This window comes from Acartia tonsa, chromosome 11 (genome assembly GCF_053477335.1).
Source record: "Acartia tonsa isolate MP-2025a chromosome 11, ASM5347733v1, whole genome shotgun sequence".
Classification (NCBI taxonomy): Eukaryota; Metazoa; Arthropoda; class Copepoda; order Calanoida; family Acartiidae; genus Acartia; species Acartia tonsa.
Genome location: NC_137270.1, coordinates 29,698,116 through 29,715,875, shown reverse-complemented (window position 1 = coordinate 29,715,875; position 17,760 = coordinate 29,698,116). Strand labels below are relative to the sequence as shown.

The 17,760-nt window shown below is 30.5% G+C and overlaps 1 protein-coding gene across 4 annotated transcripts in view; it reads left to right on the top strand.

Annotated features, from left to right (window-relative positions):
- The first annotated feature begins 13,017 nt into the window (after window positions 1-13,017).
- Window positions 13,018-17,760, top strand: part of jar (Myosin heavy chain 95F jaguar) — a 53,039-nt gene continuing 48,296 nt past the window's right edge. For all 4 annotated transcript variants that reach the window (XR_013884158.1, XM_080177326.1, XM_080177329.1 and 1 more), the window contains exon 1: window positions 13,018-13,278. Coding sequence is in view for 3 of the 4 variants with exons in the window: in XM_080177326.1 (XP_080033452.1) it covers window positions 13,189-13,278 (90 nt within the window). In the remaining variant the exon portion in view is untranslated. The remainder of the gene's footprint in view (window positions 13,279-17,760) is intronic.

Here is a 17,760-nt window from a genome sequence, read left to right as displayed (position 1 = left end):
TTGTATCTCTAAAACTGTCTTGATAACTAATTTAGACTAATAAGAAGACATGCCTCAAATATCTCTTTCTCATAGGAGGAAAAAACATCAGCTTCATAATACTGCTTATATAAATCAATATTTCTTATAACGGTGTATTTTTAAAATCATTTTAGCAGTAAATCTTTTTTATTTCTAACAGTATCGTTCTTGTTGTCTTCCTGCCATTGTGAAAATAGCAGATAAAAGGGAAATGAAGCGTGAATAAAAAATCTACCAATGGTCGACATACAAAATAATTTTTACCATTTTCAACTAGTAATTGGAAGGATTGTCAGCGATTTTAATCAAGTAATGTTTATTGCTTGAATTGTTTCTAATCCAACTTTTTCTTGTATTTTAAGCCCTTCCATTGTTAAAATGCAAAATGTAAGGGAGACATTTGACTTTAAAATAAACTGGCACTCAAAGTTTTAAAAACACTTTCTCTAATTTGTTGGCTTTGAAATGATTGTTTGACCAAACTTTAAAAACAATAATTGCAATTAACAGAAAGGAGTGTGTGTGGTATTCGGCAGCCGTGAGCCATGTTCTATGGCAACCCTGACCTTGGTTCGGAGAAGGGCCGAGGGCCCTCCCCCGAGTACTGGGGAAGGGGTCAGCCGACCCCTCCCTATGCCTTAAAATTAATGATAGATTTTGACAGCCTTATTATGGTTAAGCTGTATTGTTTGGTTCCCCCACCCTTTCCAGGGATGGGGGATCATTATTGCCCAATCTGATTATTGTATATGTATTTATATTGATTCTGCTTTATGATTACTTATTCCAATCTGTGTATTTATTGTTTGTTGTATATAACTTTAGTAAACCTTAGACCCTGAATAAAGGAACATCTGAATAGACTCTGTTTATTATTTAGTGATTGCTAGAGAAGCGTAGCTTCTCTATAATATACGTGTCCACGTCTGTTCGCACTGCCGTAGTCATTTGAACTCGGGTGTCTGCCATTTAACCTAGGCGGATACCACATGTGCACCAATTTGTCATCCATCTACTTATCACTGCCAAAAGTTGATTTTTGTTTCATATAAATACACATGCATTAATATGATTTTAATTGCTATGTGAAATGTAAATATTTAGTACATATTTACATCAAAGTTTCATAAAAGGCTTTCTAAGAAAGACTGTTTTAGAATGGCCAACGAATAAGAGAGATTGTTAATAAACTTTGAAGAGACCAGTTTTATATATGGTCCGTTGGTAGCTAATATTTTTGTAAATATGAGGTAGTGCGCTATGCTATACCAATATTTAGTGAAAGAAATGGACTAACTTAACATATGTTATTTTATTTCTCTTACATATTTTATCGATACAGTTAATTAAAGGGAAAACTTGCTTTAAACTTTCATTTAACATAATTGTAAAATTTTTTTTTTTTTAAAGCGAAGCTTTTCTATAATTAGGGTCGGTCCGTACGTCCGTCCGAGATAGTTAGCTTTTATTGGTTAATTTAGGCATGTTAAAATTGTCCTATCGATTTCAAACTTTGCATGGTGATTCCTGTAGTAGCTAGGTACGACTTAGAAAGCGTAGCAACTCTATAATCGTTACCAGAATGTCCGTACGCCCATTTTAAACATGTTGATTTTTGTACTTTTTTAATAACAATTTTTTATGTGATAAAATCATCCGATCGATCTGATTTTTTGATTATTGATTCCTATTACAATAAGGTACAATATTATGAGCGAAGCATCTCTATAATCAAGTATTAAAAATGTCAGTATGTCCTTAAACAGAATTCTGTATTTAACAAGTTTTGCAACAAATTTACGTGTAATTTTGTCAAACCTTTTATTTTCATATTTTGTATATTCAGTTCTGACACTCAACAATAGTTATATCGTCTGTCATATCGTTTCAGAGCTTCGCTTTTATGGATGTTGTCATCCTTGTTTAAAGCATTACCTAACTGTTACTAGCAACTGTCCGTTAGTACGTCACATCGACTTGACTGAAGTAAACAAGAAAAAATACGTAAAAATATATTTAAAATATCATTACTTTGAGTCTTTTATTATTACAAATATTAAAATCGAATGTACATAACAAATTTTAAATCAAATCTCGTTTAATGGAAATTTCAAATTTTCCCCCTTGACAAATTAGTTTAGAAATCTATCATTCAATCACTTCACACACATGTTTAACAAATACGTTTATCACTGCGGCTCGCTCACTTATAGAAATGGGAAACTTATTAAAGTTTTACTCAACACACGAAATCGTAACAATTTTTATGAGAAAAACGCATTTTATAAGGCATACAAAACGCTCTAATTTTCGTTCTATTTAACGTAATTTTATAATTTTTTTTGCTGTTTATTTTATTTTACATATACTTTTATCATTTTATCAAAAAAAAATTTTTTTTTTTTCATCATTTTTTGGAGAAATTAATGCTTAAACTAAGGGTATCTTTAGACGCAAAATTGACGCACTTAGAATAAAAAATGCGTATTGAGTACAAAGGGGGGATAATTTCAAGTCATGAATGTTCTAAAAATATCTTTTTTTCCATAAAATTTTAATGTTTAGTCCACCCCACGTCACCCCGAAAATTATATATTAATTTAGGAAGATGATTTTTGTAGAATAATTACAGAATTTTCAACTTTATGGACTCTGAAAGTATAGTTAAGACCAATGGCGTGCAAAAGGTTGGTATAGGGGTTGTTTACACCACCCTTGTAAAATTAAGGGGGATGGATACACCTCCTTAGGTGTCCACCCATGTCCACCCTCTTGACAAGAGCCTACACCCTCAGATACACCCCCTATAAATTCCAAGGGGGTGTAAAGGAAATAAATTTACACCCCTTAAAATAAAGTGGGGTTGGGGTTGTTTAAGGAGGGTGTATATAAGCAAGTCACAGATTCAGATAATTATATGCTATCTATTTTTAGATAAATTAATTACCAGACTTTACTAAAATAATCTTGCAATATTCTGTACAACTGTACTGTACAACTTTTAATTAGTAAATTGATACATGAGGAAGCTCTCATATATATGTAGGGGGGGGGGGGGGAGTTAATGCAACCATCCCATAATCAATTAATCCAAATTTTGTTATGAAAATTGTCATGTGTAATCCTTGGTAGGTCTGTTTTTCAAAATTTAACAAAAAGTTAAGCTTAAGGGGGGGGGGGTAAGGCAACCATCACGTAATCAATGCACAAATGGCACTTAGAATTCAAATTTCATTACAAAACTTGGCATGAGTAATCCAATTTTTCCAAAATGGAACAAAAACTTGGAAAAGTAATGGCTAATGGCTGTTTGCTCAGCTGTTTAGCCGTTTTTGGGCTATTTTCAGGGCAAATCCATCAATAATCATGTAGGAATCATCCATTAGGGATAGGTTTTAATGGGTGCTGAGCTGAAAAATACTACCAAAAATAGTGGCAGCTGGGTAATGGCTTATAAGGATATAAAAAAATTGAATATTTCTATGGAATTAAACTTTTCTTAATTAACATTATAACTCATTGACATATTACTAAAAGAACTTTTTTTAATTTCTAGATTTCGCTGTCATAACAGCTAAAAACTGCTAAAAATGGCTGAGAACAGCTGTCAACAGCCAAAAGTATATATTGTAGATTAAATCATCCTGCCCTGGAAAAATTTTGATAAAAGTTTTGCCCCCAGTAAAAATTGGTTGATTTAAGCAAAAAAATGCCCCATGCTAAATATTTTTTCTGTGATGCAATAATTGTGACCTCATGAGCACTGCAAAGTTTTTGAAATCTGCAAAAAAAATGTTATTTTAGTTCTTTTGTGTGATCTCAATTTTAAAGATTTTTACAAAATTTTGATTCTAGTATGTCAATAAAAACCTGAAATTTACCAAAAAAATTGGAGCAGTCTCAATTATAACATATGAAGGTGTAGCAAGTAATCTGCAAAGTCAAATTCCATTTTTGCAGAGTTTTTCTTACATAACTTAAAAATAAAAATTTTAATTTTGTTTTTCATTTAGATGCAGTAACTACTGGACCAGGCAGTTTCAAAATTTTAGCTCAATATTCAATCAATTTTGCTCACCTTCCAGCACTAAACCCCCCCCCCCTTTATTGATAAGAAGACCATTAATTTTTTGGGGGTTTCCCTCAAAGTTTTTACACAGATAGTGTTAGTATTTATAGTAAATTATGACCTCAAAAATTGTATTATATATGTATGCAATTTTGACTTTGGAAGATGTGACATGTCTAGGGTAGGTTTTTTTTAAAAACATACTTTTGATTTAATGTATGTTAAATTATACCAATAACCATATACCACCCACTTAACAGCTAGAACTGGCTGGAAACAGCTGGGAGTGGTCAAGAGTATGATGAGTAGATAGGGCTTTTGATGTGTCTAGGGGTAGGTTTTTATGGGTGCTGAGCTCAAAAATACCACACAACATCCATATGGCAGCTTGCTAATGGCCGCAGCTCAGCTGAGAGCGGCCAAGAGTAGAATGAGTAGATAGGGCTTGTGACGTGTCTCTAGGTAGGTTTTTAACAGTCTGTGTAACAGCCCCAGCTGCCAAATGGATGGACCCCCACTATTTATAGTAGTATTTTTGAGCTCGATACCAATAAAAACCTACCCCTAGACATGTCACAAGCCCTATCTACTCTTCATACTTTTAGCTGCTCCCAGCCATTTTCAGCCAGTTCTAGCCATTTATCAGCTGGTACAAGAAATTTTAAAAATGGATATTTAAAGCAAAAATATATTTTAAAAAGTTGATTCCTATGTAATTAATGATAGTTTTGCCCTGAATATAGCCCAAAAACGGCTAAACGACTAAGCCGCCAGCTGTTAGCCGTCACTTTTCCAACTTTTTGTTTCATTTTGGGAAAATAGATATACCAAGGATTACTCATGCCAAGTTTTGTAACAAAATTCGAATTCTAAGTGCAATTTGCGCATTGATTACGAGATGGTTGCATTAACCCCCCCCCCCCCTTAAACTTGAATTAATTCCTTTAATGATCTTGATAGATATATGTTTATAACTTTTAATATATTTTACAATAGTGCTCAAAGTTATTGTTGGGAGGGAGATATATTCCAATCCTATTTTTATAAAAAAAATTTGAAATGTAATAAATTTCTTATGTAAAGTAGTTTTGGTAAAACCTTAATAAAATAACCCTTGATTTTAGTTTAAGGGGACTGTTAAAAGTCATAAGTGATGTGTCAAAAAATTTAGTTGTTAATAAATTAATGGAATATAACCTGATGTTATAAATTTGAAACATATTTTTGATGTACAAAGAGATTTAAGGAACATGTATTACACTTTTTTAATAGAAGAAATTGAATAATTTTTATTTGCTTTTTTTCAACACAAGGTTATTTGTGTATCTCTTGGTACAAGATACCACCATATTATTAGTTAAATCTAATTTTTTATAAATTAAGTGAATAAGTCTGTTAGACCAAAGGTAGAAACTCAGCAGATAGACAGACAGACAGGCAAGAAGAATTATCAAAGTTTGACTATCATAGACAATTAATTAGATAAAATCCAATAGGAACCTGTGAAAGATCAGACAGACGGAGGGATAGACAGAGGGACAGGTAAATAGTAACAAATTACAATTAGGCTATGCTAGATGATTCATTGAAATCCAAAAAAAAGGCAGTTAGACAGATAGACAGACAAGTGGTGGGACAGACAGACAAAAGGACAGACAGACAGAGGGACAGACAGGCAGACAGACAAATGGGTATTGCCTAAAAACAGTTTGGCTGCTATATGAATCATTAAAACCCACAATAGAAAAGAAATTTACATTAGTTTCTTTTTTCGATACTCAACGCCCCCCCCCCTCCCCCACTCAAAGGGGTTTATTAATTCTTAAAATCAATAAGTGACTTCTCAGCATAATAAAATTTAATATACTTTTTATTTCATCAATTTATCTTAAATAGAACGAAAGTTATAATCATTTTATTGTCTACAAGAAATATGCGTTGAGTAAAAATCAACCTAATTGTCAGTAAAAACGTCATATTTATGCATATTTACACAGTAAATAAATTTTAAAATTGTATTTTATTGTAATGAAAAACTTAAGGGTGTTGTATGAATTATCAAAAACCTAAAAAAAACTAATTTGGTTAAATTAGTCCAAGTAATGATTGATTTAGTACAGCACATATGAATATGTTGTCAATTTCCTATCAGAGTCGCAGTGTTATAATAATTGATATATATTAGAATGATCATCATTGTTAATCCTATCTTTTGAACCTGACATTTTATATAAAATTTATAATACAGGGGTCGGGGAAGAATAATTAAAGATAAACCAAGCCAAACTTTCTATTATTCATTTCGGTAATATCCTCTTAGAAATATTTTTTTCAATTTTGAAAATTTGAGTACCTAACCTAAAATAGTTGTTCTGTCTGGAGGGGGGGGGGGGGCGGGGGGGGGGTACTCAAATTTTCAAAATTGAAAAAATATTTTGCAATATTAATTCTATTAACCTACCCAAAATTAACCTGTCCTAAAAATATACATGTATCATTATTTATAAAAAGCTAGACTCTAGATTTTATCTGTCTAAGAAATTAGGATGACAATATAATAAAAATTGTGTATGACATGATTTCCATCCATCCAACCGTATCCAAACTGAATAATCATAGAATTATGTTTCAAAAATGATTAAATGTTAATTAAATAATAACTTAAATTAACTAAAACTTAAAGTGCCCCTTAAGGCCTCGAGGGTCGTAGCCTCTGAAGTAGAGCACTTATTAATTACTATTCCATTAATACTGAAATTTTTACAAATGTGAGGAAAATTTTAATCCGTTTTCGACCACTGCACTGCAATTAAAGTTACGAATTGTTTTTAGTTGCGAAGCTACTCTATAATTCGAAATGTCCGTCCGTCCGTCTGAAACAGAAAGGGAGAAACGTGATTTTCTCGGCTCCTATAAAATAGAGAGCTGAAATTTTCAGGCATTAATTATGTTAACAATTTTCCTATTTTCATCAAGTTTTATTAAGATTCGGCAGTTGGTTGGGGTGCTAGATCGATTCCTACATTTTTAAGTTTTCATGATTTTCTCAACTCCTATTCAACACAGATGGCTGAAATTTTCAGGGATTGAATACTTTTATAAAGTTTTATCGAGATTTACTTATTGGATGGGTTGATAGTTCGATTCCTCGATTTTTAGGTTTTCATGATTTTCTTTACTCCTATTTGAGATAGGTGGCTGATATTTTTAAGGACTAAAAAAGTTTACAATTTACATATCCCCACAAAGTTTCATTAAGATTTGCTAATTTGCTTAGGTGCTAGATCAATTCCTAGATTTTCACGTTATAAATCTTATAAGGTTTTGTGATTTTTTAGTTTAATGTTTTTTTATGAAACTGCAATTAAGTTAATTTTTTCCAGATATCTATCCATAATTTTTGAGCTTCGCTACTTATGGATGTTGTCATCCTTGTTTTATTTATCATTTCGCCACTTTTTTCAGTAAAACATTTCATCTCAAATTTGTACTTTAATCTATCTTAAATAATTCTTTTTCTGCTTAAAATACTTCTAATTTTTCTTAGAACAAGTTAGAACTATCTTAAGCTTTTCATTTGAAGTAAAGATTAACTAGTTTCTTTTACAATTGTGTCTATTTTAAAATGTTTTTCCCATTTCCTAAAAAGAGAGACTTCATGGAGGGAGAGGACAATAAATACTGTTCAATTACATTATTTCGTCCCCCAAAATTTGTAAACTCGTTCTCTAATGCGTTAGCTGAAAACCAAGGTTAAAGCAAAGTAGCAGCAAACTTTTTCACCAATAACTGTAATCTACATAAGGTTTTTTTTATATATTATTATTATAATTACAGGCAATTTACTCATTTACTGACCATTGTCCCATCCCTTTATATTACTTATAATAAAATTCAATTATGACTGGTAGTGGGGGCACTTGAACATCCACAAAAGTACCTACAGAAGATGCATTTTTTGGCAAATTTTATTTTCGTTTTTCCCATGCAATAATGTTATCACTTTAAAACATTTGAAAGGGGGGTAATCGAGTTTTTTTTTTTTGGGGGGGGGGAGGGTATAATACCCCCAAAAGACTTTACACTCCCAACTTAAGTGAAAAATTTGTAGTGTGGTGTTAAATAATATATTCATAATTTTGAATGTTCTTATTGAAATAATAGTTTACTTAAATTATTGCTCTAAATAATTGTATTTTAGTATAGTCAGGCACAGTGCGTTCGAAGGTGCTATGACTTTTGTGTCAGAACCTAAATTGGGACATAGTGCATCTCATTACCCTAGGTTAAGTAACTTAATTTTATTTTTTAATAAAATCTAAACTGAGAAAATTAGATTTGAAACTTTCAAGTAGGGTTGGGCCGGATATCTGGCCAACGTTCGATATCCGGCAATTTACGAGATAACCGGATATCCGGCTTAAAAAATCAGCCAGATATCATGTAACCGGATAGTTTTAATATCCGGTATCCGGCCGGATAACCGGCCAGATCGGATATCGGGCCCAACCCTACTTTCAAATTCAATTTTCATCCCCTAGGAGTTACCGCATGACATGACAAGAAAATCAAAGATAATCTATTTAAAATTTTGAACAAGTTTGCTTTTATGAAGTCTTTCATAAAACCTCTCTACATATGATTTATTTAAGACTGAATTTCCGTGACCTTAGCAAAGCAAATGATAAAAATAGCCATGAATCAACTCACTTCAGTAGTGGTTTATGAAAAACTTTATAAAAGCAAACTTGGTCAAAATTTTAAATAAATAATCTTTGCTTTTCTTGTCATGATTATGCGATAAAGGAGTTGTAAATTTTTATCTTGTGAAGTGCAAAACTAATATTTCAAAAAATGCAGAGAATGTAATAAAAAAAAGGACAAATATGTCCAAAGTTAGCTTTGCCATAAATATTGAATCTTAAAAAATCATAGTTTTATGAAGAAATAATCAAGCATATAGTAATTTTAGTCCACATGCTTTGCGTTTTTGATAGCTTAAGGTTTTGTGATTGAAAAGATAACATTTAAAGTGTAAAATACTATTTAAAAATAAAATTCAAGCAAATATTGAGTTTGAATCGTTGTAATTTTAAATTAGATGATTATATATGGATAAAGTGATGCAAATATTGTTACAGATACATCTAAGGTATGTCCATATTTCACTTAGTCTCTACATCTGACGGTCTCAAGTAAGTTCCTATACATTATAGTTTGCTGGTGAAATAGTTATCTTATTATTGCTGCCCTATTTCAGCACATAATTGGCTTTAAAAAAAAAAGCTGTATCCATAATTAAAACTATCCAATAAAACAATGTAATGTATGAAATAAGAGATAAGAGGCAGCAATATATAATGTTATCCATTTATCAGCTTTATACTTAAAGTAATAAATAAATTATTTTATCATTAGTATTACAGATACCTTTATCACCTTGTCGTAATATATCATATTTCATTTTAGTGATTCAAACTTTAAATATTTGACATTTAGGTATTTAATGTAAGTTATATATCACTACAGCTCTTTACGAATATGAAAGTTATAGAGCGTAGGATATCTGAGTCTGTACCCATCCGCTGGACGGATTTAGAGGGAAGATTCTTTTAGGTTCTTGAATATTTTATTTTAATGGGGTGTAAATCTTGCAAAAACAAGTGTGCTTCTTTGATGGAGCATGTCCTTGTTTAATAACAATGTAACAATTAAATTTGTATATGCTATTTCTACAAGGATTAAGGTAAAGATATATATACAAATTATTAACCTTTCTCTAATTCAAACAGTACTAAATGTTTGATTTATAATGGAGCTTAATTTAATTTTAGAAAAGGAATATTCAATACAAATATTATGCAAAGTTTAATATATCTTTCAATGACCTATGGTTGTATCCTTGCGATTATTAACCTAAAGCATGTCATTGTCCGTGTTCTGTATACGTAGTGAGTCATAAGGTGTAAATTCATTTCTGCACAAATTAACACATTCGCAAAGTGTTTCATATTCACAAGAAGACTAAATAGAAAATAAATAAGAATAGTAGTAAGACAATTTTTGTCATTGAAGAATATGTAGTTCTAGTGATTCGATAATATACTGAAGTGAATGCACACCTAGTCATTATAATACAATCCTTACTTTAAATATAAAGCATTTCAACTGATTAAAATTAACATTACCAAAACTAAAAGTACTTTAAATATTTAAACAGAACTTAGAAGTATTAACAGGACAATTATGTATTAAGGTAACGCAGCAACAGCGAGCTGTTTAGGTTTAACGAGGAAAAGCTTATTAATATAATGAAATGGGTTGGATAACAAATAGCCAAACACAATCATGCTTTAGCTTGATCATTTAAATGTGAAGTCTTTGAAAGTGTTTGTTTTAAAAAACATTTTTTTATTAAACATAATATTATTTTGGTTTTGATCTTAAGTAGGTACTAGGTTTGTTTATATCTAAAAGGATTCTCTAGCATTGAAAAAAATCGTCCTTCTTTTAATCTAAATATCACTACATTAAATGCTTATTTTATTTACCTTTTATTGAAAAAAACCTTTTACCACTTTAAAATTATAAAAGTTAATTTTCTTGTAAATGTTAAGAAACCTTACAAAAGTTTGACCCAGTAAAAAAATAAATGAATATGGCTTCATTCTTATTTTAAGCATTTTCCACATATAACAAGGATGAAAGCATCCATAAGTAGCAAAGAACAAAAAAAATTGATTTATAATACAAAGTGAATCAAGGACATACTAGCTAAGTATCCAAAAAGAAAGAGAAAGAAGGACATAAAAATAGAAGATATTAAGAATGATGAAAAAAACATAAAATAGAAGATATTAGGAATGATGGATACAAAATGAATTATATTATATAGTAGCTTCGCTACTAAAAAAGTGTTAAATTTTCGGCGATAGTTAGAGAAAGGAACGAGGCATTAATAAAATATTCTTTACAATTATGATAAACAAAATTACCCCTTATGTATGTAAATTAAATCCCAAAATTTAGAAAAGGAAAATTAATAAAAAATTTTATCATTTTTATAACTTCTCCCTGGGTGCTTTTAAGCTAAGTGCCTGTTAAAGCATTGATAGACAGCACCTTAATTTTGGAATTAATTGAAAATAAGGAACGTGTATGTGGATGGTTTTATCTATTCCTATTCCTACGCTTCCTATGCATGTGGGGCTGCACAGTATCCATTATAACCCAACATAACCTGACACAAAGTACAAAAATAACAAGTAAATGAAAGTTTTGGTCCAGAGCTATTTATTGTCCTTTACTATTTCTGCTTCATGAAAAAATAGCCAATTTAAAATACAGTTTTTATTGAATGTCGTATTGTGTTTACACAAGAAGGGGGAGAAGTCTGTGCAAAAGTTGAATGATCCTATTATTTAGAGAAAATAACTTGAACAATCAATAAAACTAGATTTTTCTTTTTGTCTTGAAAATCGACCTTTCAAAAAAATTTTATAGGACAGTTATAACATATTAACAATGAAAATATTTAATTGCCAATGTTAAACCTACTATAATGTTTGTATTTGTCCAGGGAATCACCATGCCAAAATTAAAGTAATTTTATTTTCTAAAAGTCAAAAAGGATATATAATCCATGTGATCAAACTAAACGTTCGGATTTTCTAACATGTCTCAATTGAACCCATCAGATCTATCCATTTAGTACTTACAGACACGACCGAAATATAAAAGATTCTATTTTAAAGGTATTGTCTTCATATCTTGAATTGTTTACATTTTATTAGCAGAAAGTATTTTCTAAAAATCCGTCTGCTACCAATGCTTAAAGATCAGCTGATCTTATAATAACAAAAAGAAATATCTAATTTTAGTTCAAAAACAAAAAAATTAAACACATTTATGAAGTATATTTAGATTTAAGCGTAAAACGGAAGCAAATAATTGAAAAAAAAGTTTCAAACATTTGTATTTGTTCCAATAATTCATAATTGTCATGACTTTTATGACTCATCAAGGGCTTAAAAGAAATAATTTTGAATAATAAAAAATCAAACACTACAAGAAAAGAATTAAAAAGAACATCAGAGAATATTTAGTGTTTTTTTCTCATTTAACTTACAATACCTGTTTATAGTTATATTTTTAATTGTTATATTATTAATTATTTTCTTTAACTTTTTTTACTGGTTTACTATAATCCCAGTAAACAATTATTGCGGAGGCGGTGTTTCCCTTTTCATCTTCCCCCACTTTTCCCTTTGTAGTGGATTTCTCCTCTATGTAAAGGGAAGTATGGGGAAAGGCAGCTTTTTCCAATGTGGAACAACACTCTATTGAGTGTTTTATACAACTTATTGTCTACAAGATATTTGCAATCTATTTACTATTTTTTATTGCTACTTTTCTTTCGTAACATATTATATTTGATCTCTTGTACACAACTTTTACCCCTTGATTTGAGATTTTTACCCCTTAATTAGCAATTTTAAACCTTCTCTTTATACATTTACTTTTTGTTCTTTACGCTATTAGCCAATTGTTAATTATGAAACTAAAAGTATTAATTATGTTAATCTTATCCTGTGGGTTCCTAACCTGCGCCTTACCCTTAGCTGCTAAACTTTAATCATGCAGGGTAACTATTAACGCAGCTTAACCTAACCTAACATAATCATTTTACCAAAGCAAAATAAAAATTTTTAAAAATATTTTTAAAGAAGAAAATTAGGTTGTCTTTGATGATGAAGGTTTAATTTGCGTTACTGTACGTTTAGATTGAAATCAGTCAAAAATTAAATAGTAAAGTAGGTTTTATCAATTACTGTAATGTTTACAAAAGGTATAAAAAGTTAAATTCCGTTATTATTCATCTTGCATTTATCCTCCCCACCCCTTTTTTGGTTCCTAAAAGGAAAGATCCTTTTCTGCTTTTCAACAAGCAGTTAGAAATAGAATAAAAGCACAAGCAAGCCAAACTGCTTTGTCGTGTGTGTCAATAAAATAAGAATTGAGTTTCAATTAATATGATGCTGTGTTGAATATTGTGAAAAATTTAATAAGTCACTGAATAAGGTTAAAATCGTTAAGAGATGCCGTGGAAACCACCTGCTAAGCGGACGGACGAACCCGTTAAAAACGGCTCACCGTCACCGCCTAAAGTTAGTAACGATGGAAATGAGGTATGTATGTTATCGCTATTTTGGGTTAGATTGAAGGTTTTGCATTTACTTCAGTTTAAATTTGTTACCTGCTACCTTTAGTTTCTAAAAGTATAATGTAAGAATATACTTAATTTTAGACTAAATCTGTTTGAATTGTTTTTTAAGGATATTACATAACTATCTTTAGAAACTCGAAATTATTTTTTTTATACTAGCTTAGTATTTAAAGCGGAAGCTTTACTAGAATTTTGCTTCATAAAAATAATATTGTGTACTGTAGGTTACATAATGATATACCTAATCACTTTATTTCTAGAAATTAATTCTTCTGTATGTGTAAATGATCTTTTTTTCTTTCTTGACTTGTCAGCTTCGCTTTTATGGATGCTATTATCCTTGTAAAATAGATATTAGGTATAAATTATCTTATTTCATATCATATTAAGATTATAACTAAAATGAAAGCCTTACTTGTAAATTTAGTTTTACATTGATTTTAAAGCGAACATGTCATGAAATCGATTAAAGGGAGTTGGTCAGTAATATGTAATTAACACGAAATACTACCATTAATTTTGGGATTTAAACATTTAAATTAGAAATGACATATTTTAAGGCAAGTTAGAGCCTTTCTATCTATTTTAAACCTTGCACCTTGATTTCTATGAAATCTTAAAGTGAAGCAATTCAATGGATGTTTTATCCTTGTTTATTATGAACTGAAATAAAAATCAATATTAGTGTGGTTGTGTGTGTGTGTGTGTGTCTAAGCAAATTAGAAGACTTACAAAATTTGCATTTTTACTAATATTAATAATAGCTAGAATTTATTTTCATTTGATTTTACTTATATTAGTACAGCACATATTCTACAGTAAAAAACCTGCCAATATCTTAATGTAACACACACAAACCAACACCCAGCTACTTTCATTAACTAGATAAAACTTTTCACCCTTTTTTTCCAAATATTCTGTTTCGCAAGAAAAGTAAGAAATTTTCATAAATCTCATGAAATCTATGAAACATAAGAAAATATTTAATTTTCTTGTGAAAAAGAACATAGATTACATAGTATAAGTAGAGGACTCTGGGGGTTAGATGCATCTACACAACTCCCAACATTTACTACCTAGCTACAAAATACAAAAAAAACGGTTGGAGAAAAGGTTAAATCGTCTATTGGACAAAGTAGCTTCGGACAAAGTAGCTTCGGACAAAGTAGCTTCAGGACAATGTAGCTTAATTCAGGACATTTACTTAAGAAAAGTAGCTTCTTAAGAAAAATTATTCTCTAATAGTAATAAAGGTCATGGCCGCAGCGCTCGACCCCCTGGCCTGCCTAGCCTATAACCTAACCTAACATAATCTATGTTAGCCTCATGACATTTATTTAAGTAAAATATCCTCAACTGTTATTACATAGGTGGTTTGGAATTTCGTGGATTTTACAAAAAGTGGTTGATAGATTTTTACAATTTTTAAAATGATGTTTTTACAAATTTTAGGTTAGGTTAGGTTAGGTTATAAACTTATAGGCCAGGGGGCCGAGCGCTGCGGCCATGACCTTTATTAACAGTGGATGCTACTTTGCCCAAAGCTACTTTGTTCGAAGCTACTTTGTCCTGAAGCTACTTTGTCCTGAAGCTACTTTGTCCGAAGCTACTTTGTCCAAGATCCCTTAAAATCCATATATCCCTGCTACTAAAGTCATAATGTTACATCAAATGACATATTTTCAAGTAATCAGACAATCATTACAAAGTAGAACCGCTTCTAATATTGATGAAGCGAATAAAATCTTTAGAGGACACAGATCTTTTTGCTAAAATGTCTTAAGATATAAGATACTTTTAGACGTATGTACGACACAAACATTTTAATCTCGGTTTTTATGCTGTGTTCTGCTTATACTATTGTGCCTTATTATTTTAAAAATAACAGTCTTAAATTTTAAATAAGTTTATTGAAAGATTTGCTACGCTGCCTTGATTTTTGTAAAAGTAAACTTGCAAGGTTTTAAATTAAACGTGCAAGGTTTGAAATGGATGCGACAATGTTAACTTGCCGAAATATAAGGTTATTAATAGTTTTGTAATTTGGACGTCATAAGTCTTGTTCAATATTTACTTTCCTTCCAAATTTATTTTAAAAATTTTAATTTCCTGAAATTGTAAAGCATTAAACTAGAACGTGCCTGTTGAAATCCATTTAAACTGCATTTCATTATTTTTAACTTTTATAACATCCACATTCTTCACTTTTACTTTCTTGGAGAAAATCTTTGCAGTAAAAAGGACAATATTTATAAGTAGCGCTGCAAAAAGCTAACATATTAGTTCAAAAATAAAGAGAAGTGTCAAAAATTACATCCTGTTACTTTAGTATAGTACAATTTCAAGTAAAAAACACGCACTCATTGAAAAAACTGTAACGTAAAATTCCATTCAGATCTTCCCAAATGGAAACTTTTTATCTGTTACTAAAAATAATCCTATAATTCGCATACATAATCATTTTAATCCGCCCACCTATAAATTATTAGCTTATAAAAATCATCAAATGGGACAAAGTAATTGATGAAAAAAATATTAAATTGTTTTTTTTTAAACTTGCAAAAAAATTAGACTTTAATTTTTGTCAATATGTCCGTATGTTGGTTTGTCATTATTAACACATTTTATTGTGTATATTCCCCTTATAACTCCTTACAAGGGGGGGGGGGGGAAGTTCTGACACATTTGCGTAAACCTGGTGTATAGGCTTTATCTTTGGACTGAGGGGATAGGTTATTAGGGATAAAATCATTCTAATATGATAAATTTCCCCCAGATTAAGGCTTTTTTGGATAGGCCTCCAGGTTCCGGAGCTCCAGGCCTCCAGGTGGTCTCTGTACAGGTAAAAATTAAAAATAAGATTTTTTTTTTGAAGAGTTAGAGGTTAACTTATAAAACAAAATATGCTTCTTTTTGATTGTTATTCACATATTTGAAGAAAAAACATACATATTTTGTCTCATAAGCTGACATCTAACTCTTAAAAAAATTTTTTTTTTCATTTTTACCTGTAGAGAGACCACCTGGAGGCCTGGAGCTCCGGAACCTGGAGGCCTATCCAAAAAATCTTAAAACTTGGAAAAATTCATTATATAAGGATGATTTTATTGCTAATAACCTATCCTCTCAGTCCAAAGATAAAGCCTATGCTTCCTGTTTACGCAAATTTGTCAAAACTCCCCCCCCCCCTTGTTGATGAAAAAAATATTAAATTGTTTTTTTTAAACTTGCAAAAAAAATTTTGTCATTATGTCCGTATGTTGGTTTGTCATTATCAACACATTTTATTGTGTATATTCCCCTTATAACTTCTTTCAATTGTAATTATTTTCCAATATATTAAGGATGGCATTTCCCTTAGAAACTACTTTAGGACATAATTTTTTTGTTAAGTTATCTTTATAAAAATTACAAGATGTTTGTATGTTTGTCTGTTCCGAAAGCTCTCGCTAACCGCTAAACCGATATGGTTCTCCTTTACAGTAAAGCTTCTTATAGTTCCAGGAAAGGTTTAATTTAACTATTTTAAGTGAGGGTATCCCCACACTCCCAATAAAAAATGCCCCCTCCCCCCTCCAAAAAAAGAAATAATTTTTATTTTTACTTTAAAAAAAGTCAAATTGAAAATGGGGAGGTGGTCGAGTTTCCGCCTCCCACTTTCAGAGCCCCAAGAGGCTTCTAGGGGTAAAACCGCTAGTGATTTATATTTGAAGTCTTATTCTGTCCTGTACTTCAAGTTTTTATTTAAAAATGTTTGTTCAAGTTTGAGATTATATTTGGAATTAAATTTCTGGCATGATGCAACCGTCATTTAAATAGTATGGCATCTGCTAAACAATTGTAGTGTGCTGCTTTTCTTTAATATTAGTCACATGTCCAAGATTTTATGGTATAACAGTGAAATATTTTTTTCTTTTAAATAATTTTCTTTTACTCATTTTGAACTTTAATGTTCATAATACCAAGGTACTTTTTAGAACTTCTATAGCAAATCATTTTATATAAATTAATTTTAGAATTAAATCGTGTCAATAAAAATCTAGGTAACATTTGAGTTACTCCCTTTTTTACCATTTATAAAAAAGATATTTTTTAGGATTCTTTAGACCTCAGTCCCCTTTGACTTTTCTACTTTTATATAGTTTACATAATTTTCATTGTTTTGTCCAAAAGAAAATAGAGCATGAATAAGACAATGTACGATTAGTTGATTTTGTGATTGAAATTATTATTTTAACTTATTTACTTTGGGACCATTATAATATTCAGTCCCTTTTCCCCTCTCTTAAACAGACAGACAAATAGTTTTTAAAAGCGAAGCAAAATTAGGGTAGGTCCGTCTATAAGGGATAGTTAGCTCTTTTCGTTAATTTAAGATATGTTTGACTTTCGATTTTAATCATTTCATGATGATTCCTTTAACAGTCATGTACGATTTAGGAAG